Raw genomic sequence first — 27,873 nt, 5'->3', positions numbered from 1 at the left:
ATACTTTCAGACAGAAAGTTGATTTAAAAAGGGAGAAGAAAACACACAAGAAATTTTACAATCTTATTTATATAAGTTTGGTTGTACTCATACTCGAATCAACATTTTCTACATCAAAATCATACTTCGTGATCTTAAACATTTCACCAAAAGAAATGTGTTTTCTGACCATGTAGGCATTTATGTATTCACACCATTTGGGTAACTGAATAAAAAATGTCACAGAAGGAATGCACTGTACTATATGAACAGTTCAGTGAAGGGTAACAACAAATGTTGCAATAACATGATTACTTTTAAAGAGTACTTGGATGAGCCCTACTGTGGGGAAATTGGGACGAGGGTTCAGGTAGTAGTGTACTTTTGGCAATACAGATTCAATTGGCTGAAGGGATCTTCTATACTGTATAATTCCATAATGCATTGACCTTTATTCAATCTGGCTCAAATTAATAGCTGAACCCAAAAGGCCACATTAATGTTAACATTGCCTCTGCCTGAAAACAGGATGCAAGGATGGATGGCACAGTAAAAAGGCAATTAAAACACAGCGAAGGAATAAATTGTAAATATGAGCAATAACTGCATCTATATCATTCATTGACCTACCTTCGTTCATTATCATCAAGATGAGCAAAAAGAACGTTCTTAGAAATAGCTTTTGCAAGTGCAGTCATCGTCTTGTAGTCCTTTGGTATAACCTATGAAACAATACATTAAAATGATGTCTACTGCTGGACACAGTCATCCTACAGTCATGAATTAAACTTTCAGCCAATTGAGATACAGTTGATCAAGATTTGAGGATGCTGTGGTTCTGTTCGCCGAGCTGGAAGTTTTTGTTGCAAACGTTTCGTCCCCTGTCTAGGTGACATCCTCAGTGCTTGGGAGCCTCTTGGTGAAGCGCTTCTGTGGTGTTTCCTCCGGCACTTATAGTGGCCTGTCCCTGCCGCTTCCGGTTGTCAGTTTCAGCCGTCCGCTGTAGTGTCCGGTATATTGGGTCCAGGTCTATGCATTTGTTGATGGAGTTTGTGGATGAGTGCCAAGCTTCTCGGAGTTCCCTGGCTGTTTTTGTTTCGCTTGCCCTACAATGGTAGTGTTGTCCCAGTCAAATTCACACACACACACGCAGACGACAAGCAACATGAATTTGACTGGGACAACACTACCATTATAGGGCAAGCGAAACAAAGAACAGCCAGGGAATTCCTAGAAGCATGGCACTCATTCACAAACTCCATCAACAAACATATAGACCTGGACCCAATATACCAACCACTACAGCGGACGGCTGAAACTGACAACCGGAAGCGGCAGGGACAGGCCACTATAAATGCCGGAGGAAACACCACAGAAGCGCTTCACAGGAGGCTCCCAAGCACTGAGGATGTCACCTAGACAGGGGACGAAACGTTTGCAACAAAAACTTCCAGCTCGGCGAACAGAACCACAGCAACGAGCACCCGAGCTACAAATCTTCTCACAAACTTTGAAGATTTGAGGTTTTCGAGAAATAGAATGCTTATCACCACATAATCCAGTACATAGAGTTAGTCACATAATGCAACATAAAATTAAAAGGAGCAGCCTGGTGAATAACACAATAGTCTGGCACATAACGGTTAACACCTTCAATTACTCACAGTAAATTGCAACGTAATTAAGGACAGATCTACATTTAAAGACACGTGATAAGATATAGGAGAAGAATTAGGCCATTCTGCCCATCAAGTCTGCTCCGCTATGATTGATATGCTCCTAATTCCCATTTTTCTGCCTTCTTCCTATAACCCTTCAATCCATTGTCAACTAAATATCTACCTAACTCCTACTTAAATTTATTCACTGTCCCAATATCCACCACACTTTGGAGTAGCAAATTCCACAGATTCACAACCTTTTGGAAGGAGAAGGAAAAAAAAGGTATATTTCAAACAGCCTTTTGATTTAAAAGAAAAATTACAGAAAATTAAGTTCATTGCTTTGTCCCCTCCGAACACAGCAACAACAGTGATAACAAATTAATTAATTTACTTCATAATAGTGTAGTACTAAAAAACGATTCCATACCAACTATTTAATCTGGTCAGGTTTATGTTCAAAGCATGCCATGAACTGTTCCACATCAGGGCAACACAGTCCAATATTGTTCAATATCAATTTCACCATAAACAACATCTTCTATGCAACGGTACAGAATTTCCATCTCTCATCTTAGCCATGCTCATTACTGGTTTGACTCAAAATAATTGAAAACAATTATTTCAAAATTATACAATAGCTCATGATGGATCTCCAAACTCAAATCAATATCCTTCCAAAATACATGCACAAAAAATTCTCAACTCTAATGTTATGGACCAGGCCAAACACCCCTCAAATATATCAAGAAGATAGCCTTGACCCCAACTTTTATCTTATCTAAAGGCAAGTGGAAGGTACTGAGTTCCATACGTAATTAGATTGGTTACACAGCTTTAAGCAAACACACTTTCTTCTAACCCTATAGTTAAATACAAAACAAAAATAGAAATCAGAATAACAACTCCATTGGAAAAGTTAACAGAATAACAGATTATTTAACAACTAAACAGCAACTGTTCCAATACAGTAACATCCCATAAACACACGCTCGGCAAGGGCAAATTCAGTAAAAAAAATTTAACATGCAATTCTCACAGCAGACAGAACTCTTGCTATTAGTTGTAACAGAAAATAAGAACATCCACGTCCAGCTTCAAGGCCCCCGCAACCACTGAAAGCTAAACTGAAACCCTGGTTCTGTGGGAGCCTGACTCCATTCATTCATGCTGCTTCCATTATTCCAACTTTTAACAAAAAATCCCAAAGGCCACACAAGCTGTTTACTTTATTGACTTGGAACAGATCGTTCTACATCTGTCTCAACTTCTTGTTCTAAAAAGAATCAGGACAAAATACACCTCTGAAAGCCAAAGTACAGTCACAAATTAGCTTTTGATAAGAAACCTGATAACTGGGTTTGATTTAGAGTCAGAGTCATAGAGATGTGCAGCATGGACACAGAACCTTCGGTACAACCCGTCCATGCTGACCAGATATCCCAACCTAATCTCGTCTCACCTGCTAGCACCTGGCCCATATCCCTCCAAACCCTTGCTACTCATATATCCATCTAAATGCCTGTTAAATGTTGCAATTGTACCAGCCTCCATCACATCCTCTGGCAGCTCATTCCATACACATACCACACTCTGCATGAAAAGGTTACCCCCTAGGTCTCTTTTATATCTTTCCTCTCTCACCCTAAACCTACGCCCTCTAGTTCTGGACTCCCCAACCCGAGGGAAAAGACTTTGCCTATTTACTCTATCCATGCGCCTCATAATTTTATAAACCTCTATAAGGTGACTCCTCAGCCTCCGACGCTCAAGGGAAAACAGCCCCAGCCTGTTCAGCCTCTCCCCATATCTCAGATCCTCCAACCCTGGCAACATCCTTGTTAATCTTTTCTGAACCCTTTCAAGTTTCACAACATCTTTCGGATAGGAAGGAGACCAGAATTGCACGCAATATTCCAACACTGGACTAACCAATGTCCTGTACAGCTGCAACATAACCTCCCAACTCCTGTACTGAATACTCTGACCAATAAAGGAAAGCATACCAAACGCCTTCTTCACTATCCTATTTACCTGCGACTTCACTTTCAAGGAGCTATGAACCTGCACTTCAAGGTCTCTTTGTTCAGCAACACTCCCCAGGACCTTACCATTAAGTGTATAAGTTCTGCTAAGATTTGCTTTCCCAAAATGCAGCACCTCGCATTTATCTGAATTAAACTGCATCTGTCACTTCTCAGCCGATTGGCCCAGATTCTGTTGGAATCTGAGGTAGCCCTCTTCGCTGTCCACGACACCTCCAATTTTGGTGTCATCTGCAAAATTACTAACTGGACCTCTGATGCTCGCATCCAAATCATTTATGTAAATGACAAAAAGTAGAGGGCCATCACCGATCCTTGTGGCACTCCACTGGTCACAGACCTCCAGTCTGAAAAACAACCCTCCACCACCACCCTCTGTCTTCTACCTTTGAGCCAGTTCTGTATCCAAATGGCTAGTTCTCCCTGTATTCCATGAGATCTAACCTTGCTAATCAGTCTCCCATGGGGAACCTTGTCGAACGTCTTACTGAAGTCCATACAGATCACATCTACTGCTCTGCCCTCATCAATCTTCTTTGTTACTTCTTCAAAAAACTCAATCAAGTTTGTGAGTCATGATCTCCCACGCATAAAGCCATGTTGACTATCCCGAATCAGTCCTTGCCTTTCCAAATACATAAGCATTGTTTTTCTTGCTATCTTGTGGACCAAACACACTAAGTCGTCAACATTTACAGCACAGAAGGCATTCAAGCCATTGTGTCAAAGATTTGACTATATAAATCCTGTTTTTCATCTCTTGACCCGTAGACCTGGATGATACGGAAATGCAAGCGACATGTTAATACCTTTTACATATTATCAGAGTTTCTGATTTCACCACCCTTTCAAACAGAGAGCTCCAGATATTCAACCTCCCCAAGTGCCTCCTCCTAGATTTCTACTTCTTTACTTAAATCTATGCCCCCAGGTTACTGATTCTTCTCATAAATGGAAAAAGTGCCTTCTTATCCAACCAGTGCCTCTCCATATTAAACACCTTCATTAGGTCCCTTCTCAAACTTTACTGCTCTAAGGAAAACAACCTCAGCATATCCAATCATTGCTCACTGCTCAGACCTTCAGCCCCTGCAGTGTTCTGTTAGATTTCCTCTGCAATTACATCCTTTCTAGAATATGGTAACTAGGACTGCATGCATTACTCCAGTTATAGAATCACAGAGATGTACAGCATGGAAACAGACACTTCAATCCAACTCATCCATGCTGACCAGATATCCCAACCCAATCTAGTCCCACCTGCCAGCACCTGGCCCATATCCCTCCCAACCCTTCCTATTCATATACCCATCCAAATGCCTCTTAAATGTTGCAACTGTATGAGCCTCCACCACTTCGTCTGGCAGCTCATTCTATACGCTGACCACCCTCTGTGTGAAAAAGTTGCCCCATAGGTCTCTTTTATATCTTTCCCCTCTCACCCTAAACCTATGCCCTCTCGTTCTGGACTCTCCGACCCTGGGAAGACTTTGCCTATTTACCCTATCCATGCCCCTCATAATTTTGTAAACATCTATAAGGTCACCCCTCAGCCTCCAACACCACCCTGTTCATCCTCTCCACATAGCTCAAATCCTCCAACACTGGCAACATCCTTGTAAATCTTTTCTGAACCCTTTCATGTTTCACAACATGTGTCTGATAGGAAGGGGACCAGAATTGCACGCAATATTCCAACTGTGGCCGAACCAATGTCCAGTACAACCGCAACATGACCTCCCAACTCCTGTACTCAATACTCTGACCAATAAAAGAAAGCATACCAAACGCTGCCTTCACTATCCTATCTACCTGCGACTCCACTTTCAAGGAGCTATGAACCTGCACTCCAAGGTGTCTTTATTCAGCAACACCCCCTAGGACCTTACCATTCAGTGTGGAAGTCCTGCTAAGATTTGCTTTCCCAAAATGCAGCACCTTGCATTTATCTGAATTAAACTCCACCTGCCATTTCTCAGCCCATTGACCCATCTGATCAAGATCCTGTTGGAATCTGAGGTAACCCTCTTCGCTGTCCACTACACCTCCAATTTTGGTGTCATCTGCAAACTTACTAACTGTACCTCATGCTCGCATCCAAATCATTTATGTAAATGACAAAAAGTAGAGGGCCCAGCACCAATCCTTGTGGCACTCCACTGGTCACAGGCCTCCACCACCACCACACTATCTTCTACCTTTGAGTCAGTTCTGTATCCAAATGGCTAGTTTTCCCTTTATTCCTTGAGATATAAATTTGCAAATCAGTCTCCCATGGAGAACCTTGTCGAACGCCTTACTGAAGTCCAAACAGATCATGTCCACCACTCTGCCCTCATCATTCCTCACTGTAACTTCTTAAAAAAAAAACTCAATCAAGTTTGTGAGACATGATTTCCCATGCACAAAGCCATGTTGACTATCCCGAATCAGTCCTGGCCTTTCCAAATACATGTACATCCTGTCCCTCACAATTCCCTCCAACAGTCGGAATCATTGCCCACCACGGAGGTCAGGCTCACTGGTCTATAGTTCCCTGACTTGTCCTTACTAACCTTCTTAAAAGAGTGGCACCACGTTAGCCAACCTCCAGTTTCCCGGCACCTCACCTGTGACTATCAATGATACAAATATCTCAGCAAGAGGCCCAGCAATCACTTCTCTCGCTTCCAACAGAGTTCTTGGGTACACATGATCAGGTCCTGGGGATTTATTCACCTTTATACATTTCAAGACATCCAGCACTTCCTCCTCTGTAATACGGACATTTTGCAAGGTGTCACCTTCTATTCCCCTACAGTCGATATCTTCCATATCCTTTTCCAGAGTAAATACTGATGCAAAATACTCGTTTAATATCTCCCCCATTTTCTGCGGCTCCACACAAAGGCCGCCTTGCTGATCTTTGAGGGGCCCTATTCTCTCCTTAGTTACCCTCTTGTCCTTAATGTACTTGTAAAAACCCTGAGGATTCACCTTAACTCTATTTGCCAAAGCTATTTCATGTTCCTTCTTTGCCCTCCTGATTTCCCTCTTAAGTATACTCCTACTTCTTTTCTACTCTTCTAAGGATTCACTTGATCTATCCTGTCTATACCTTACATGTGCTTCCTTCTTTTTCTTAACCAAACCCTCAATTTCTCCAGTCATCCAGCATTCCTTATACCTACCAGCCTTTCCTTTCCCCCTAACAGGAATATACTTTCTCTGGATTCTCGTTATCTCATTCCTGAAGGTTTCACATTTTCCAGCTGTCCCTTTACCTGTGAACATCTGCCCCCAATCAGCTTTTGAATGTTCTTGCCTACTACCGTCAAAATTGACCTTTCTCCAATTTAGAGCTTCAACTTTTAGATATGGTCTATCCTTTTCCATGACTATTTTAAATCTAATAAAATTATGGTGGCAGGCCCCAAAGTGCTCCCCATTGACGTCTCAGTCACCTGCCCTGCCTTATTTCCCAAGAGTAGGTCAAGTTTTGCACCTTCTCTTGTAGGTACAACCACATACTGATTCAGAAAATTTTCTTGTACACACTTAAATTCCTCTCCTTCTAAACCCTTAACACTATGGCAGTCCCAATCTATGTTTGGAAAGTTAAAATCCCCTACCATAAGCACTCTATTATTCTTACAGATAGCTGAGATCTCCTTACAAATTTGTTTCTCAATTTCCCTCTGAATATTAGGGGATCTATAATACAATCCCAATAAGGTGATCATTCCTTTCTTATTTCTCAGTTCCACCCAAATAGCTTCCCTGGATGTATTTCCGGGAACATCCTCCCTCATAGCATAGCTGTAATGCTATCCCTTATCAAAAACATCACTCTTCCTCCTCTCTTGGCCCCGTTTCTATCCTTCCTGGAGCATTTGTATCCTGGAACATTAGCTGCCAGTCCTGCCCAACCCTGAGCCATGTTTCTGTAATTGCTATGATATCCCAGTCCCTGTTCCTAACCATGCCCTGAGTTCATCTGATTTCCCTGTTAGGCCCCTTGCATTGAAATGTAATTTATTAGTCCTACCTTGTCCCTGCCTGCCCTGACTGTTTGACTCACTTCTGTTCTCAACTGTACCAGTCTCAGATTGATCTCTTTCCTCACTATCTCCCTGGGTCCCCCCTCTCCCGCCTTCCTAGTTTAAATCCTACTGAGCAGCTCTTGCAAATCTCCCTGCCAATATATTAGTCCCCTTCCAATTTAGGTGCAAACCATCCTTCTTGTACTTCTACCCCAAAACAGATTCCAATGATCCAAAAATGTGAATCCTTCTCCCACACACCAGCTCCTCAGCCATGCATTAATCTGCTCTATCCTCCTATTCCTGCCCTCACTAGTTCGTAGCACCAGGAGTAATCCAGATATTACTACCCTTGAGGACCTCCTTTTTAAATTCCTGCCGAACTCTCTGTAATCACCCTTCAGAATCTCAACCTTTTCCCTTCCTCTGTAATTGGTTCCAATGTAGACAATGATCTCTTGCTGGCCCCTCTCCCCCTTGAGAATATTCTGCACCCTCTGAGATATCCTTAATCCTGGCAGCAGGGAAGCAACACACCATTTTGATTTCTCGCTGCTGGCCACAGAAACATCTCTTGGAACCCGATGTACCCCTCATTGCATTAGAGCCAGTCTCGATACCAGAAACTTGGCTGTTTGTGCTACATTCCCCTGAGAATCCATCACCCCCTACATTTTCCAAAACAGCATATGTGTTTGAAATGGGTATAGCCAGAGAAGGCTCAGCACTAGCTGCCTACCTCTCTTACCTTTCCTGGAGTTAACCCATCTCTGTGACTGTATCTGAGACTTTCCCCCTTCCTATAACTGCCATCCATCACATACAGTTGCTGTTGCAAATTCCTCATTGCTTCTAACTGTCTCTCCAACCGATCCATTCGATCTGATAAGATTCGTAACCAACAGCATTTATTGCAGATATAATTCACAGTGACCCTTAAACTCTCTTTAAACTCCCATATCTGACAAGAAGCGCATATCACTCTACTCAAAGCCATTTTTGCTCCTTCACAATCTACAGACCCAGAAAATAGCACCGTCTTATTCCTCTACAAAACACGGCCCCAGGTTAAATTAATAGTTATGGCTTATATTTTAAGTTTAATCAACAACATATCTCAAAAAACATATACTCAAGAATGAACCCACTCTACTCACTACTGCAGACGTTCTGTAGGTCCCACTTAAAAACAACAATTGACTTATCTGCTTCTGTGCTGTGAACTTCGACCAATAGTTCCTCCAAGATCAGTTGTGAATTTCACTGTTTGTTAATTTTCCCAGACACTCAGATGTCAAGCGATACATGAATTTCAACAGCAAAGGCAGTAACTGTGCAGGTTCACTGCTGTGTCAGTTTCTTTCTCTCTCTCTCTCTCCTGCACTGACTTCACCATGTGCTTCCTTTGTTCTTCTCCCTTTTAAAACTGTTATTGTTTTGACTTTTCTTTTTCCAAAAGTTCCAAAACAATGCAGCAGCATATAGAACAGTAATTGCTGCTCCTGGAATTCGAGGAAATCACTTCCAACAGCTAAAATACCTCAATAAAGGAGCTGTTACAGCCAGAAACTTTTCACAGCCTCCATCTTGGATTATCCAGAATCTTGTTTTGTGGCCCAACCAGCATTTTATATCATTTTAACATAACTTGCTCTTGTATTCCAAGTCCCAACTAATAAAGGTAAGTATGCTATATACCTTCTTACCACTTTGTCTATCTACCCTGCTACCGTCAGGGATCCGTGAATATGTACACAATGATATTCACTACATTCCAGCATGCTACCATTCAAAATGTAACCGTTGCCTTGTTAGTCCCCTCTGAGTGCATTACCTCACATTATTCCATTTACCATATTCTGCTCAACTGACCAGTCTGCTGTTTTCCTCCTGCAGTTTACAGCTATCCTTAGTACTTACAACCCTACCAATTAGTGTGTCACCCAGAAACCCTTCATCACATGGTCTACATTGAAGCCCAAATTATCAAAAGAAATCACAAGCTGGAATGGCTCAGCACTCACCCCCACAGAACTTTCTCCAAGTAAAAATTTGAAGAACTGTGTCAAAATATCAAAATATTTCAAAACAGCTCATCTATGAATCAAACTAATAATACTCCATCAACTTTAAGTTGCATTATCTGATGAAATATATCATACCTTTCGAACATAGGATACTGCATCTTCTTCAGTATATACTTCAGCACTGACACCACCTCTTCTATGTCTTGCTTTTACAACAGGATTTGGAGGTGGTGGTGAGATCTCATCATCATGAGAGTCTGACTGAGAATTGGACTTCTGGCGAGCCAAGATTTGTTTTCCTTCTTCCTACAATTAAATGAGAAAAAAAGGCGTTTTCATAAGAAAATCTGCTTTATCAAAATAGATCAAAAAGTGGTCCAATGGAGTTTCTCATATTCCAAAAAACAGTAAAGATAGAAAACTCTATAATCTTAGATAACAATGAATAAAGCAGTTACTGTGCCATTCAGCAACAAGACAGTCATTTCTTGTCCTTTGTTTTGGTTACCAATTGTGCCTCAATTCACAACCTCTTTTAGCTTTTAGCTTAATTTCTTATTTTTCAACTTATACAAAAAAAGTCATGTTTAACTTTTAACTTTGTTTTATGCTTTACAAAAAGTAATTGTGATGGTTAACTTTTAACATTGTTCCTTATTTCCTTCCACCTTATACCCAAGTTTTTGTGTCTAAGATGGCCCTGTGCTTGGTGACATGGAAAACCTTTCATTATAATCCCATGCTTTTGTACTTGAAGACAAGTGACAATAAAGTAGAAATCAAAAAATCAATAATGCATCGATTCTTGTTGCCTCTCCAGAAATTATGACAGAAACAGACCTTTCATCCCAACCAATGATTTCAAATACAAGCAGCACTGCTCATGCCTTGCACCTGTCAGTCCTCAAAGCACAAAGTGGTCACACAAAGCTCATCATTTTAAGCTCCCAAAATGCCCACAATGGCACAGTGACTCAGTGGTTAGCAGAATTTGATTCCACGCTTGGGTGACTGCGGGATTTGCACATTCTCTCCACGTCTGTAAGGGTTTCCACTGGTTTCCATCCAAATTTGTGGCATTTGGTGGATTGGCTATGCTGTGTTGTTCTGCATTGTCCAGGGATGTGCAGGCTAAGTGGATTAACCATGATAAATGAGGGGTTATGAAGATAGGGTGGGGCTAGATCTGAGTGGGATGCTCTTTGGAAGTTCAGTGCAGACTCGATAGGTCAGTGGCCTTTTTCCATACTTTAAAGATTCTGTGATTCTACGATTTGAATAAATGCATCACAGAGTTACCATTTAGAGCAAAGCTGCCCCATTTGTGATTCAAACAGAACCACAGAGGAGGTGTCTCTTCAATTTTAGGCTCACTCATGAGAAACAGCCAATCGGAAGCAAAACTGGAATCTGAAACAGCCTAAAACAGCAGTAAGCAGTTTGGAAAGTGAATAGCAATGATGACTGGGAACTAGCATGCTGTCAGCAAGGTTTATTGGGAAGGGGTGTTATGCTAGCCAGGGCTGGAGGTGCAGTCTACAAGGGGAGGGCAAGGTGACTATAAACTGGGAGGCACAAAAGGCAACTTTAAGCATGTGCAGGGGAATGATGCAGAGGAGAGATGAGTAAAAAGATTGCAAGTTGGAGGAACAAGGAGAATGTAGTGAGAAAGAAAAGACTGTGACTCAGTAGCCACAAAGTAGCCCTAGAAATAAAATTAATTTGGCACCTTGAGCCAATTCCGTTCCAATATTTCTTTACTCTCTTGTTGATGTAACTACATTCTTCTCTTCACAAATTTTCTGCTTTAAATTGCTAACTCAGGCAGTGCAATCCAGTTTAAGGTCAATCATGTAAAACAGTTCACAATCGGTCTTCAATTATTTCCATTTAGTCTTAAATTCATGTTTGCTTTGTTCTAGACTTGTCAAATTATTGAAAACAGTCTGTTCCAAGTACTCTTCTCCATTTGTGTACAATTCAAAAACTGCTATCAAGGCATTCTGCACACTCCCAACATGCACCCTCTCACAGACTTAGACCCCTTCACACACACACACACACACACCAATTTGTACTTGCAGAGTTACATTGTACTTTGCTCAACAACTGCATGAATCAATGTAAGACTGTTAACTCATTTTTTAGATTAGAATCAATCTAAACATTATGGCACAGACAACATCACACAGGGGGTGAACACCTTCAACACATTATCTGGGCTGACACCAATTGTTACAGTTAACCTGAGAATATAACTTTTTTTTAAAAAAAGTTTTGCGATTTACATATGAAAGAAGTGAAACTAACATGGTCATTCTAACAGACAAGAGACTCAAACAATCCAGGTCTTTTTCAATGTATAATTTCAGTTACATCACACTGTAAACCTTTGCTCTCAATTCTGTGTCTTGCAAGCTTGTACTCCACAACCACCTGATGAAGCAGCAGCACTCCGAAAGCTAGTACTTCCAATTAAACCTGTTGGACTATAACCCGGTGTTGTGCGATTTTTAACTTTGTATAATCTTAGCTGCTCTCACCAAAAATCCCACTTTTCAGAATCTTCTTTGCATTTGTATTTTTTCCATACCAGACAACATGTTAAATGAATCTGAACTATACCCTCTTGACTGCATCATTACCCTTTTCATGGCAACAAGCTCCAAACTACATGATTTGAGAGGTTGTACAGACAAAGGAAAGAAAGACTTGGATTTATACAACCTGCTTTCCTCATCTGAGGCTATTATCAATTATTCCAGCTATTAAACTGTAGACACTGGCAGCAGCAATTTCCTACGCAAAGTGCTGGTCGAGAAATTATTACCCTATTCAACTCTGACAAGTACTAGCCGCCGACTGATCCTTGGTTAATTACCTCATTCAAAAGGCAATGCCTGATGACAATATTGCATTCCCAAAATAACCCAGATACGTCTGCTAAAAAGACTCAATTCTCAAGGGTTGGAGGCTTTGGGTTATAGGAAGAGGCTGAATAGGCAGCAGGGTCAGAGACAGAGGGGTGACCTCATAGAGGTTTATGAAGTCATGAGGGGTGTGAAGTGGGTAAATAAACAAGGTCTTCTCCCCCAGGGTAGGGGAGTTCAAAACTTAGAGGGCATAGGTTTAAACGTGAAAGGGGAAAGATTTAAAAGGGACTGAAGGTGCAACATTTTCATGCAGAGATGGGCGTGTATGCAATGACTTGCCAGAGGAAGTGGTGAATTTCAATATTCAAAAGGCATCTGGATGGGTCTATGAATAGGAAGGGTTTAGAGGGATATGCTGCCAAATTGAATTAGATTAATTTAGGATATCTTGAATCAAAGGGGCAGTTTTCATGCTGTACAGCTCTATGACTCAAAATGGGCTTCAGCACCATAAATCTCTAATTCTCAAACAAAACTGTACAACCGTACCACAGCTAATACCAAGGGCCCAATTTTAACTGTGTAATAGTTTTAAAGTTAGCTAATATCGAAGTAAATTAGATTTAGAATAAAATCTCTTTCAAATCAGTAGTACACAATTGGCTTTGAAAACTGAATCATATTTTTGACTCCTGAATTATTTGTTGAAATCACCAGACCTTGATCTCATTGACATTAGTCACACTGCATTCTCTTGGTCCACAATCTTAGGAGAAACCATATACAAAAAAAGGGGAATAAAATAGCCAAACCACTGAAATGTTACATTCATTATCTATCTAGCAATCAGTCTTAAAAAGAGATAATGTACAAGCATAAAATGCCTTCAGTTAGATCAAACCATCTTAAAGTAGATGCTGAAAGAAATCTCAGCTTAAGTGGGTAGATATTAGTCCTCACCTTATGTGATTGCCTCTACCGAAAATCTGCAGAAGGTTATACTCTGTATAATCGTGAGAATATGAAATGTTCTTTTTCTATCTAGGTGCCATTATAAGAGTACAACTTATTTTACAAAGAGAGTAGAACGGTCAGAATTAGACAGATTAGTCCCCGTATGGCTCGAACAGATCAGCACCAGAGTTGGTTGACAGCAGGTAACATTCATTGGACTTCTGTGTTTAAGAGCAGTGCTTCCCCCAATTCTGATGTAATTATACTGCCCATGACGGTCTTTACGTGTAAATTGGGGATTTAGTTAGAAACAGATATTGCAGTAGTGGAAAGATACAAGGGAATAAAAAGCAACAGTGATTTGATGGTTGGGCAACAAAAAAAGCAGTGGTGTATAAAAGTATCTCCGGATCAAAAATGTACTTATGAGGTTAAAGGCTGACAATTCATTAGGGCCTGACACAAGGGAATAAAAAGCAACAGTGATTTGATGGTTGGGCAACAAAAAAAGCAGTGGTGTATAAAAGTATCTCCGGATCAAAAAAAAGCGCTGAGTAATTGAGGATTTTGTGGTGTAGTGGTAGTGTTCCGACTTGTAGGCCGGATGGTACAGGTTCAAGACCCACCTGCTCTGGAGGTGTATCATAATATGTCCAAACAGATTAATTAAAATATCTAAGACCTCAGTTCTTTCCTGACTCTGCGTTCATCATAATGTTAACTGGGTGTTTTGTTTAATTGGTAGTCGGTTTCTAAAACATAAAGACAAAAAGATAAGCAAAAATAAATGTCAGTCCCTTACAGTCAGAAATGGGCTAAATTATAATAAGCAACAAAGAAATGGCAGAAGAATGAAACGTATATATTTTGGAACACAACTTTACCGAGAAATGCGAAGGATCCAAAGGTCTACCGAGAGGAGGAACGGAAGTAAACCAGTATAAGCTTAAGAAAAAAAAAATGTACTTATGAGGTTAAAGGCTGACAATTCATTAGGGCCTGACAACCTGCATCACAGAGTACTTAACAAAGTGACCTTGGAAATATTGAATGCATTGCAGGTCATCTTCTAAAAATGTATAGACTGTGGAACAGCTTCCACAGATTGGAGAGTGGCAAATGTAATGCTCATTACAAAAAGGAGGGAGAGAAGAAAAAGACCAGTAAGCCTAACATCATGAGTGAGGAAATTCTCAAATCTATTTTAAAAATCGAGATAACTGATTACTTCCAAAGCATTACAGAACATATCAAAGTTGAGTTTATGAAGCAAAAATCATAATAAATTAATCTATGGAGCTCTGACTATGTTGCCAATAGAATAGATAAGGGAAACCAGTTGATAAGTTGTATTTGGCTTTCAGTAAGGCTTTCGATAGATCCGATAAAGTAGGCTAGTGGTAAAATTAAAGTACACAAGGTTGGGACTAATATATTGGCATTCATTAAGAACTGGTTACCAAACTGAAACAGAGTGGGGGAAAAAAATGCCTTTTCTTCCAGGTGGCAGACAGTGACCAATGCTGTCCCAAAGGGTTCAGTGTTTGGGCCTCAGCTATTCACAACATTTATAAATGACTTTGGTGAGGGGTTCAAATGCAATATTTCCAAGTTTGCTGATGACCCAAAACGAGGTAGGATTCAGAGTTTTGAGAAGGATGGAATAAAAACTTTAGGGCAAAAGAGAAATTCAGTTTGTGGGCTAACACATAGTTGATGCAATAATCTGGATAAATGTGAAGCTATACACTTGACATTTCAGAAAGGTGCAATACTATTTAAATGGTGACAGAATGGGCGATGTGGATGTACAGAAAGATCTGTGCGTCCTTGGACACGAAACAATGGAAGTAAAACAGGCAGGTACAGCAAGCAATTAGGAAAGCAAATAATATGTTGAACCTTCATTGCAAGAGGATTTGAGTTCAGAAGTAGGGAAGTCTCACTACACACATACAGCGTCTTGGGAAGGCCACACCTGGAGTACTAGTCACAGGTGTGATCTCACTACTCAAGCTAGGATATAGTTATTGGAGATGAAGCACAATGAAGGTTCACTAGCCTGATACAAGGGATGGCTAGACTGTCTGATATGGAAAGACTTGTTTGACTGGGCTCATGTTGATTAGAGTTTAGAAGAATGACAGTGGATCGGATTGAAAATGTATAAAATTCCAAGTGGCTAGTCAGATTGGATATAGGGAGAATGATTCTCCTTGTCTGGCGATTCTAGGACCAGGGTAAAAAGCAACATATGGAATTTGCTATGACAGAGGATTGTGCAGGCTGGATAGTGAGTATATACACAAGAAAGAGTCTGACAAACTTTTAGTCATTAAAGACATCAACAGATATGGACAGAAAGTGGGAATATGGCACTGAAACAGATAGTCTTGATCACACTGAATAGCACAGCAGGCTGGAAGGGCCAAATAGCCAATTGTTGCTCCTACCTTGTATGTAGAATCAAAAAAAAGTTCTTACCCAGGGCGGGTTGGGTTCTGGACAAGGGTCCAGGTGAAAACTGGTGTTTGGACTATAAAACAATAAGAAAATTACAATTAAAAAAACTTTTGTAAATTTCTAAATGTCTTCTGCTGTCTAATTCAAAAAAAAAGGATAGTGTGTAAAATATCACAAAGATTAAAACGATCCAAAAAAATCCACATGATCCTAACATTAGTTGCAAGAAACAGTGGAAGTGACAGGAGAAAAGATGCTCAAAAGAACTGTTTTTGATTACAGGGGTTACAAGTATTAGTAGTCAAACTCTCTCAAATAGAAACAAAAGAAATTACTGTTTCCAAAGTCAGAATAGCATGTAACTTTATTGCTGATCATATTGCATCTTTGTAAATCCTCAATCATATGTATTTGCCTTGTTCACAGGGTTGTCACTGTATTTCAAGCATTCGTTGGCAAGAACAAAACTGAGCTTAAGCCCATTTCAGTAAAAATTGAAGCTACTGATTTTTTTTAAACACAAAAGAACTCCTGGTGCAGGAAACTGGAAACAAAATCAGAAATTGCTGGAAAAACCCAGCAGGGCTGGCAGCATCTGTGGCAAGAAATCCGTTGACGTTTCCGGGTCCAGTGATCCTTCCTTAGGACAGTTCTGAAAAAGGGTCACTGGACCGGAAATGTTAACTCTCCTTGCTCTCCACTGATGCTGCAACTCTTCTTGCAATTTTTCTTTTTGCTTCAAAACCAGTGCTCTACTCCCTTCTGTACTGGAAGCAAAATGAATTCCGGAAAAAAAGTGTCTAAAAGACACACAATGAGCCAGAAATGTAATTAACTTGGCATTACAATGGAATAAAGTGAGCAGAAGTCAAGTGAGTGGAAAGAAAATGTAAGGGAAAAATTCTGTGTTCACACATACATTCAAAGCAGTTTTTCTAACATCTCCAGTCACATTAGTCATTGCGATGCCACTGATGAAAATTTCCATCCTAAGATTTTATTGCAATTGATATATAATTATGATGCAATATGAGCTTGGATTTATTCACATATATGTATAATTTGTTTTTGTCCAACTTTCTTTCAGAATAATCAGTGTTCAGATCAGCCTTGTTTAAATATAGTCTTTGTTGTTGAAGAGGAGTTATACTTTTGAAGAGGAGTGCCACATTTGACTGACTGCAATTGACTTGCAACTCAGGTGATGAGGAATAGGAGAATGGTCTGACTCAGCATGACGACTACTTTGAAATTTATCCTGAGTGTGCTAACAGCTGCAATGATAATTTATAATCATACACGGAGATTGTAACAAAGCTCATTGATTTTTGATAGCACAAGAAACTTCATAGATAGGGACTGGTTGTCTGCAAAGAAGCTTGACACTTTTTTTTTAAACTGACCATCATCCCAGTGCAAAAGAAAAACTATGCAACATGCCTCAATGACTACCACACACCCAGTGGCTCTAACATCGTTATGACATGCTTTAGGAGGTTGGTCATGACTCACATCAACTCCAGCCTCCCAGATTGCCTTGATCCCTCACACGTCAACTGTTGGCACAACAGGTCCATGGTAGACGCCATCTCCCTGGCTCTGCATTCATCCCTGGAATATCTGGACAACAAAGATATCTGCATCAGGCTCCTACATATCGATTACAGCTCCACCTTCGACACCATAATTCCAAATAAACTCATCTTCAAACTCTAGGGACCTCAGTCTCTGCTCTCCATTCTGTAACTAGATTCTCGACTTCCTGACCAACAGACCAAAGTCAGTTAAGGATCGGCGACAACACCTTCTCAGTGATAATACGCATACTAAGGTGTGCGATCCTGCATACTTAGCCCGCTACTATACTTCCTTATACACACACAACTATGCGGCCAAATTCTGCACCAACTCCAAATTTGCTGATGACACCACCATTGTCAGGTCAGATCAATGAGACAGGTCAGATCAATGAGACAGAATACAGGAAGGAGATAGATGGGCTTACGGCCTGGTGTAAAGCCAAGAATCTCACTATGTCAGCTAAATAAAAGGAGCTGCTCACTGACTTCAGGAAGTGGAGTGGAGGGCATGCCACTATATGCGTCAATGATATAAAAGTGCTGATGGTCGAGATATGACTTAATTTAAATTATTGCAATCATGTGTACCTAAGTACAGTGAAAAGCTTTCTTTGTGAGCAGTACAGCACATCATAACAAACAAAGACATATAGATCATAGGGTGCTTAGGCAGAGTGAGGCGTACAGGTTACAACTGCACAGGAGGTGTGCAGATCAAGATCAACAGGATTTGAAGTTAGAGTCTATTCATTAGTCTAACAACAACTGAAAAGAAGCAGTTCTTGAACCTGTTGGTGCATGTATTTAAGCTTCTGAATCTTCTGACTGACAGAAGAGGTTGTAAGGGAGCATTATCAGGACGATATGAGTCTTCGGTGACATTGGCTGACTTTGCACTGCAACAACGAGCGTAAATGGAGTTCATGGATGGGAGATTGGCTTCCATCATAGTCTGAGCTCTGCACACAATATTCTGCAGTTTCTTCTGGTCATGGGCAGAGCAGTTGTCATACCAGGCCATATGCATTCTATGATGTACCTGCAGAGGGTCCTTATGGACATGCCAAATTTCCTAAGCCACCTGAGGAAGAGGAGGCGTTATTGCACCTTCTAGAGCATCACATCTGCTTGTTAACTCCAGGATAGATTGTCCGTTATCGACTCTCTCCATCCTCAGCTATGGTGATATAGATGGGGGCACGTTTCCATTCTCCTTTTCTCCTGAAGTCAATGATCAGTTCTTTTGTTTTGCCAACATTAAGCGTGCACCACAACACCAAGTTCTCTATTTGTGCCCTGTATTCTGACTCATTGTTGTTTGACATCAGGTGTTGACAGCAAATTTGTAGATGGTGTTCATTCAAAATTTGGCTACACAGTTGTGGATATACAGGGTCTTTACTTATTGTTGCCTGAGAGTCTCAGGTAGCTGAGGATCCAGTTGCATAGGATACAGCTCAGTCTTGGAGTTTCGAGATTAATCTGGAGGGCACTATATGGTGTTGAAGGTGGAGCTGTAGTCGATGAGTTGGAGTCTGACTTGGAAGTCCTTGTTATCCAGGGATAAGTGCAGGGCAATGGCGAGTGTTAAGTTCTTGAGAATGATGATCATGAACAATCTGTGCTGATCCTCCCAGTTTGACACTACAGTCAGGAAAGTGCGGCAATACCTTTAGTTCCTCAGGTGGCTAAGGAAACTCAGCATGTCAATTAGGACTCTAACATACTTTTTATAGTTTCACACAGAAAGCATCCCATGGCAACTGGTCTTCCCAAGACGACAAGAAACTACACAGTTGTGAACACAGCCCAGTCCATCATGCAACCAGCCTGCCATCCATTTCTTCATTTAGACCGTCCACTGCATTAGGAAAGCAACCAACATAATCAAAGACCAACACCCTGGTTTTTCTCTCTTCTACCCTCTTCCATCAAGCAGAAGATATCAAAGTTTGTATTGTTGGCCAGGGACTGCTCACACAAAGTCAGCAACTTATGAACTGAAGGAACTCAAGCCCCAGCTGCTGGCTTCGGCTGGTTAAAACTAGTTCAGCTCAGAGGAAGACAAGGGATGTGACATAAGATATAAATCCATATTTGTTGGAAGAGTAATGAGGTAATATTACTTGCCAAAGGGCACTGGAACCTATAACAAAAGGACACAGGCTCGGCAGATGAGCCAGAACTAACAATAGCAAGGCACCACAGTTTGGGACGATCCAGAAAAAAAGATAAAAATGAAGGATTTAGGGTGGACAGCCAGTGTAAATTCCAGAGATCAACATTCACTGAAGTGGAGGACATTAGGTTGGAAGTATAGAGACTACATTGAGGACTTGAAGGATTCTTTACAGCATGAACTGCTATTTCTGGGTATTAGCCTTAGTTTTCAGTGACTATTCAGGGAACGTCAGAGAAACCTCCTGAGTGTGCGCATAGATTTTAATCTTGCATCAATTGGATGTCTGCTTTTAACCTTTCCTTAACCAAACATGGGAATGGTGTGTCTGTTTTAACTGAACTAGTAAAGACAGTGGCTAGTTGATACAGATTTGACTTTTATCATCTTTGTGCCGGGTCAATAATTATTGTCGAGGGTGGAAACCAGGCAACAGTATACACGTACGAACAGATTCACGAACAACAGATTCCCCGCTAGTATCAGATTTTTGAATGGACGTCAATGTTAATGTTGATCTCTCTATGCATCTGCTTAGCTGCTATAACATTGTATCCTACACTGTGTTCTATTACCCTGATGCATTTGTCTAGTCCATTTGCCTTAAAGCGTGGAAGCCAATATTTTTCACTTTGCCTCAATACTTGTGACAATAATAAATTAAGTTAAGTTATCGGATAGCGTGGGCAGTCTCCATTTACCTAATAATTTTTTTCCATGGCAACATCTTGGTGTTAACTTGCAAACTTCCCTTCGCACTCTGGTGTAAACTTTGGTGATCATTTGAAATTTATTTTGATGAATCCAAGGCAGAAAGCTTCAGCAATGTCGTTCTTTTCAGAAGTTACCAATTGTATGCTCATGTTCCATTGCTGGCTTAAATGACTTATGCCTTCATGACTCAAAACAGAGAACAGAGGCCACATGACCATGGCAGGTCAGAGTTTACTAGTCACAATACATAAATGCATTTCTCCAAACATCTCAGTTACCTTAAAAAAATGAATTATTTGCACCTACCATTTCCCATATGCATAGTCCATAATGAATGTTATCACTTTCAAACAAAATTGGACATTCCATTGTCCCCCACTTCTGTCTATCATTGAACAAGTCAGTGTCTTTGTTTAGGAGCTGATGTTGACAATTTGGCTGGCATGTGCTACTTGCTGGAATTAATGTTCCTTCTCTGAGAAATGCCTCACTTTGCTACCATTTTGGATGAAAATGCAACTGGTTGCCTTGTAGCAGGACTGTTGCTCTAATTCCTGTCTCACTAGCATATTGCAGATGACTTCATTGCTGACATTGTGATATCTGGTGTTGTTGTAATCACAACTCACTTGATGCGAGTGAAAGCTTGCTATTGTTCCAGGTCCTAATACCAATGATTATCTTTTGCAGTGAGCACGCAGAGAAATTCACACTTCACAAATTAGGCAAAACTCTTTCTAGGTACTTCACAAAACTAACAAATACTTGCACTGCTTTCATGTCTGCTGGTTGTTACAGCGTTACTTCAGCTCCCATTTCATCAGGACTACGGAGACATCCTTTGCTGTTAGTGCATATGCTTGACTTCAGTCATCTTTAATTTCTTTTTTCTTGCTCAGCTTCATCTGGCAAGTTCTCTCTATCCTAGTTCTACTATATTCTGATCATAGTCAATGATGGGTTATTCTACTATATTTAGATTACAGTGTGGAAACAGGCCCTTGGGCCCAACAAGTCCACACCGACCCGACGAAGCGAAACCCACCCATACCCCTACATTTACCCCTTACCTAACACTACGGGCAATTTAGTATGGCTAATTCACCTGACCCTGCACATCTTTTGATGGTGGGAGGAAACCGGAGCACCCGGAGGAAACCCACGCAGACACGGGGAGAACGTGCAAACTCCACACAGTCAGTCGCCTGAGGCGGGAATTGAACCCGGGTCTCTGGCGCTGTGAGGCAGCAGTGCTAACCACTGCTAGTCTATATTCATAGACTAGCAAATCATCCACAAGTGCTTCCACCCAAATAAGATCACTGACTATCTGATGCTGTTCTGTGGGAAAAAAGTACTTTCAGAGTCAAAGAAATGTCAAACAATACTTTTTTAAAAAACATTTGTTCACACAATGAAGGCATCGTTGGTTAAGCTAGCATTTATTGCATGTCCCTTATTGCCCTGAAGGCATTTAAGAGTCAATCACATTACTGACAGTCTGGAGTAACATGCAGTCAAAGATTAGGAGGGCAGGTTCCTTCACTAAAAAAGGAAACCAGTGAACCAGATGGGTTTTTCCAACAACCAGTAATGGTTTTGTGGTCATCATTCAAATCCCATTCCAGATTTCATTGAATTCAAATTCCACCATCTGCCACAGCAGGATTTAAACCTGGTTCCCCAAAACATGACCCGTGTCTCTGGATTAACAGTCTAATGATAATAGCTCTTTACTACCCATATATACATTTATTACGCCAAAATGGCATCCAGACTCAAAACTGCTGTTTTTAAATCAAACTTCACCAAACCATGGAATTGTTACAGGATAGAAGAATGCTCTGCAGTATAATGTCAGCCCCAGCTATCGAAAGTTAAAAATCTCACAACAGGTTTACTGGTAAGCACTAGCTTTCAGAGCACTGCTCTTTCATCAAGTGTTTGTGCAATATAAGACCGTAAGAGACAGAATTTATAGCAAAATGTTTACAATGTGATGTAACAAATTATATATTGAAAAAAATCTGGATTGTTTGTTAAGTCTCTCATCTTTCAGAATGAACATGTTGGTTTCAGTTCTTTAATGTGTATATCGCAGAACTTTTTTAAAAAGTTACATCCTCAAGTGAACCTTAACAATTGATGTCATGTCAGCCCAGGTAATGCATTTAAGGTGTGAGCTGCCCTGTGTGAGACCGTCTGTGCCACAATGGTCAGACTAATGCTAATCATAAAAACGGATTTACAGATGTACCCACCAGAGAAGGTGCAAAAGTTGACACACTCTTGGGTAATAAGGCAGTGCAGGTAACTGAGGTGTCAGTGGGGGGAGCATTTTGGGGCCAGCAACCATAATTCTATTAGTTTTAAAATAGCGATGGAAAAGGACACATAGGATCTAAAAGTTGAAGTTCTAAATTGGAGGAAGGCCAATTTTTACAGTATTAGGCTTTCAAAAGCTGATTGGGGGTAGATGTTTGCAGGTAAAGGGATGGCTGAAAAATGGAAAGTCTTCAAAAGTGAGATGGCGAGAGTCCAGAGACAGTAAGTTCCTGTTAGGGTGAAAGGAAAGGCTGGTAGGTGCAGAGAATGATGGATAACTAGAGAAATTGAGGTTTTGGGTAAGAAAAAGACAGAAACGTATGTCATGCATACTCAGCAGAGATTGAGTGACTCTTTAGAAGAGTATAAAGCCAGTAGGATTATACTTAGGAGGGAAATCAGGAGAACAAAAATGGGACATGAGAAAGCTTTGGCAAATAGGGTTAAGGAGAATCCAAAGGGTTTTTATAAATACCAATAAGGACATGAGGGTAACTAGGGAGAGAATAGGACCCCACAAAGGTCAGCAAGGCAGCCCATGTGCGGAACCACAGGAGATGGGGAAGATACTAAATGAGTATTTTGCATCAGTGTTTACTGTGGATAAGGACATGGAAGACATGGAATGTGGGTAAATAGATGGAGGCATCTTGAAAAATGCCCATATTACAAATGAGGTGGCGCTGAATGCATAAAAAGGTGGATAAGTCCCCAGGATCTGATCAGGTGTACCCTAAAACTCTGTGGGAAGCCAGGGATGCTATTGCTGGTCCCTTACTGAGGTACTTGTATCATCGATAGTCACAGATGAGGTGCTGGAAGACTGGAAGTTGGCTAATGTGATGCCACTGTTTAAGAAGGGTGGTAAGGAAAAACCAGGGAACTATAGACTTTTGAGCCTGACATCGGTGGAGGGCAAGTTGTTGGAGGTAAATCCTGTCCCTCAGGATTTCATGTATTTAGATCGGCGAGGACTGATTTGGGATAGTCAACGTGGCTTTGCATGTGGGAAATCATGTCTCACTCACCTGATTGAGTTTTTTTCAATAAGGAATGAAGAGAAGGGCAGAGTAGTGGACGCGATCTACATGGACTGCACCAAGGCGTTTGACAAGGGTCCTCAAGGTCAACTGGTTAACAAGGTTAGATCACATAGAACGTAGGGAGAACTAGCCATTTGGATACAGAACTGGCTCAAAGGTAGAAGAGAAAGGGTGGTGGTAGAGGGTTAGAAACTGGAAGGGTGAAGTCAGGTGATGTACCACAGTTAGGAGTTATTATTTGGAAGTTCATTGCCTGTTGGATTCAGAGGAAACATGTTCCAAAGCTCAAGCAACTTCAGGTGAGAGCTCCTGAGGTCAATACACCAACAGGTTTGAGGGTTTTTTTTCCAGCTTGTTAACTGAGAATGAAGACTACAGGGTGGATGAGTTAACTGAGCATGACATCATAATGCAGTTAACCATTCCAGAGGAGGGTCTAAGAAGGAATGTAGTAGTAGTAGGGCACAATATGTACAAGAAAATTGACACTGTTCTTTGGAGGAAAAGGCAGGAGTACAGACAGCTTTGTTAACTTTGCCAGCAATTCGTAGACTGGTAAAACTTATGATTAGCAAACTTATGATTACCTTAACCACTTCAATCAGAAACTCACCAGACTGCAAACACTTTTCTCTGAAATTGATCCTTGCTTCACTGCAACCAATCCAATGAATCGACCTTTTCGTCTGAATGCCTCTGTGTCATCACCACCCACACTTCTTGTCCAATGTTCCTTATATGGTAACTGCCAGGTGAGGTCCTCACCACACCTGCGCCCTTCAGGTGTTTCTGACTGTCTGTCACAGGGTCCTCACCCACTCCATCTTTGTATTAACTTCAATTCCCTCACAAATTAACTAAATCTTGGTCCTGAAATATGTTATTTGCATTGTTTTTAATTTTTATTTACAAAACTTATTTTCTCTCATTCAGTATGCATTTGCTTTACGTAAGACTGTGAGAACTAGGAGTAGGCCATCTGGCCCTTTGAGCCTGCTCTGCCATTCAATAAAATCATGGCTGATCATTTTGTGGCCTCAGCTCCTCTTAACCACTCTTTCACCATAACCCTTAATTCCACAACGGTTCAAAAATTGTCTATCTTAGCCTTAAAACCATTCAATGAGAAAGCCTCAACGACTTCACTGGGTAGGAAACCCTCTGGGTGAAGGAGTTCCTCCTCAATTCAGTCCTAAATTTGCTCCCCCTAATTTTGAGGCTCTGCCCTCTTATTCCAGTTTCACCCACCAGTGGAAACATCTTCTCTCCGTCTATCTTATTTATTACCTTCATAATTTCAGATGTTTAAGATTCCCCCCTCATTCTTCTGAATTCAATCAATATAATCCCAGTCTAGTCGGTCTCTCTCATAAATCAACCCCCTCAATTCCAGAATAAACTAGAATGTTTTCCCCAAGGGGAAATCTCAGTTTATGTCTGAACAATAGATTCTCCAAATACCCTGATCGCTCCATTATTTCTTGGCTGTGAGATGAGAAAAGGCAATCCATCTGTTCTCGGTCCCTTCTCAGTCAGTGAAATTCACTCAGCGTCCCCCCCACCCCCCATTTTTATCATCAATATTTTCTGGACATTTCCTATAATTAGCTAAAACCACATTATGTTATGGTTATTGTTAGCAGATAACCAATAATAACACACTCTAAAGTGCCATACTTAATTTGCCAGAACCAAACCAAACTCTGCTTTTTTAAAATTCATCGTATTGGGAACATACACTTGAGAAAATACTTGACTTTCAGGTCTATTTTAAAATGATGAAATTCTAAAATCAAATTCAACCCTCCACTGCTACTTGATTTCAGGAGTGAACTGTGTGCTCCGTGCAACAAGTGGACTTCCGAATTTCTTGAAAGTTTTACTTGATTAGGAACTGTGACAAAGACATTGAGCACACCTGAAATCAATTAAGATATAATAGCAGGTTATTAATTCTTAATTTGTTTGGGAAAAGTTCTCTGGCGCCATTATGGAATTTTCATTAAACTTGTTAACAACTGATCATTTTTGTTAATTTTGGGGGACAAGAATGGAAATAAATTTCCTTTATAATTCTATTATTTTGCTTCTTAAAAAAGGATTGTTAATAACACTTCTAAAAGTGCATCAAGTATCTGTTTGGGTTCATCTGATCTCTTCTGTACATTATCTGTAGAGTTTCTAATGCTTCCTGTAGAATTCAGGTTATCAGCTGTAGTAGCTTATCAATATTTCTTCAATCTGTGCTAAAAGAAAGACAGACCTTACATTTATGTAGCACCTCTTGTGATCTCAGATTGTCTTACAGATGCTTTTACAGCCAATTTAGTATTTTTGAAATGCTGATATTGTTGCAGTGTAGAGAATGCAGCAATCAATTTGCATATGATCGAAAAACTGCAGATGTTGAAATTCAAGTGACTGCTGTGTCCTTCCAGCCTCCTGCTTGTCTACCTTCAATTGTTATGCAAAGTCCCACTGAAGGTATTGCAACTGACCATGTCATCTGTTTTTGTAATATCAACTCTCATCTGAAAGGTTGCACTGTAAACAAAACACATACTTCCTCAGCACCATACTGGAAACCACATATTTCTGCCTCTGGGATAATACTTCAGACTTTTTGTTGAAATGGACTTGAAGTGGTTTGAAGTCGAAGTCTGACATGTCCATTTTACCTATTCATTTTCGGATATCTGGAAGCGGTAGTGTTGATGGCTCCAGCCACAGGACTGTAGAATGACACAACCTTTGGAAAAGGGGAAGCTAAATCAAGCAATCAACCTGGCGAATCTTCCTGAGACTACCGCCAATGCCTCAGCCTTTAACACACATTGATGCAGCCTTGATTCCACAGATTCAGAACCCTCTCAAGAAATTACTCTTTATCTCAGTCCTAACATTTGGGGGAGCTCTTTTTCTTGGATTTTGCCCTCGAGTCCTAAACACTCCCACAAGGAAGTACACCCTCTGTGCATAAATTCTGTCAAGCCCCGTAAGAATCTTAGTTCCTACAATTCAGATCTTCTGTCATTCTACTCAACTCTAATGTATAAGCCTAACCTTTTCTCAGGAAAAAAAATCCTTCCATACCAACAACCATCAGCCTGGTGAACCTTCCTGAGACTACTGCCAATGCCAATTCTTTTGATAAAGGGGACCAAAACTGTTTGTTGCATTCTCATGGTAATATGACCGATGCTTTGCATAGTCTAAGTAAGAACTCCCAATTTTCTCTCTCTCGATTTTCTTTGAAATAAAGGCCAACATTCCATTTGCCATCCCTTTTTGAGATTCATACACAGAGGCCCCCAAACCTCTCTTTGTTGCAGCTTTCTGCAAACTTATGCCATTCAAATAATATTCATCTCTTCTATTCTTCCTTCCAAAATACATAACCTCACAACCCTCCACATTATATTTTGCTCACTGACTTAACCTTTCCATTCTGTAAATTCCTCGTGTCATCCTCACTGTTTGCTTTTCCATCTATTTTTGTCACCTGTAAACAGTGATAATATTCAATTATTACTGTGGTTCTGTTCGCCGAGCTGGAAGTTTTTGTTGCAAACATTTCCTACCCTGGCTAGGCGACATCATCAGTGCTTGGGAGCCTCCTGCGAAGCGCTTCTTTGATGTTTCCTCCGGTGTTTATAGTGGTCTGTCCCTGCCGCTTCCGGTTGTCAGTTTCAGCTGTCCGCTGTAGTGGTTGGTATATCGGGTCCAGGTCGATGTGTTTGTTGATGGAGTTTGTGGATGAATGCCATGCCTCTAGGAATTCCCTGGCTGTTCTCTGTCTGGCTTGCCCTATGATAGTAGTGTTGTCCCAGTCGAATTCATGTTGCTTGTTGTCTGCGTGTGTGAATTCGACTGGGACAACACTACTATCATAGGGCAAGCCAGACAGAGAACAGCCAGGGAATTCATAGAGGCATGGCATTCATCCACAAACTCCATCAACAAACACATCGACCTGGACCCAATATACCAACCACTACAGCGGACAAC

General features: G+C 40.8%; 1 protein-coding gene across 2 annotated transcripts in view; it reads right to left on the bottom strand.

Annotated features, from left to right (window-relative positions):
* Positions 1-27,873, bottom strand: part of prkar1b (protein kinase, cAMP-dependent, regulatory, type I, beta) — a 201,174-nt gene that overhangs the window by 132,012 nt on the left and 41,289 nt on the right. For both annotated transcript variants that reach the window (XM_043711347.1, XM_043711348.1), the window contains exons 3-4: positions 9,870-10,040; positions 610-701 (exon numbers count right to left, since the gene is read on the bottom strand). In XM_043711347.1, coding sequence (XP_043567282.1) covers positions 610-701; positions 9,870-10,040 — 263 coding nt within the window. The remainder of the gene's footprint in view (positions 1-609; positions 702-9,869; positions 10,041-27,873) is intronic.

Source organism: Chiloscyllium plagiosum, chromosome 21 (assembly GCF_004010195.1).
Source record: "Chiloscyllium plagiosum isolate BGI_BamShark_2017 chromosome 21, ASM401019v2, whole genome shotgun sequence".
NCBI lineage: Eukaryota > Metazoa > Chordata > Chondrichthyes > Orectolobiformes > Hemiscylliidae > Chiloscyllium > Chiloscyllium plagiosum.
Note: the sequence above shows the minus strand (reverse complement) of the source record. Positions and strands in the feature narration are given on the sequence as shown.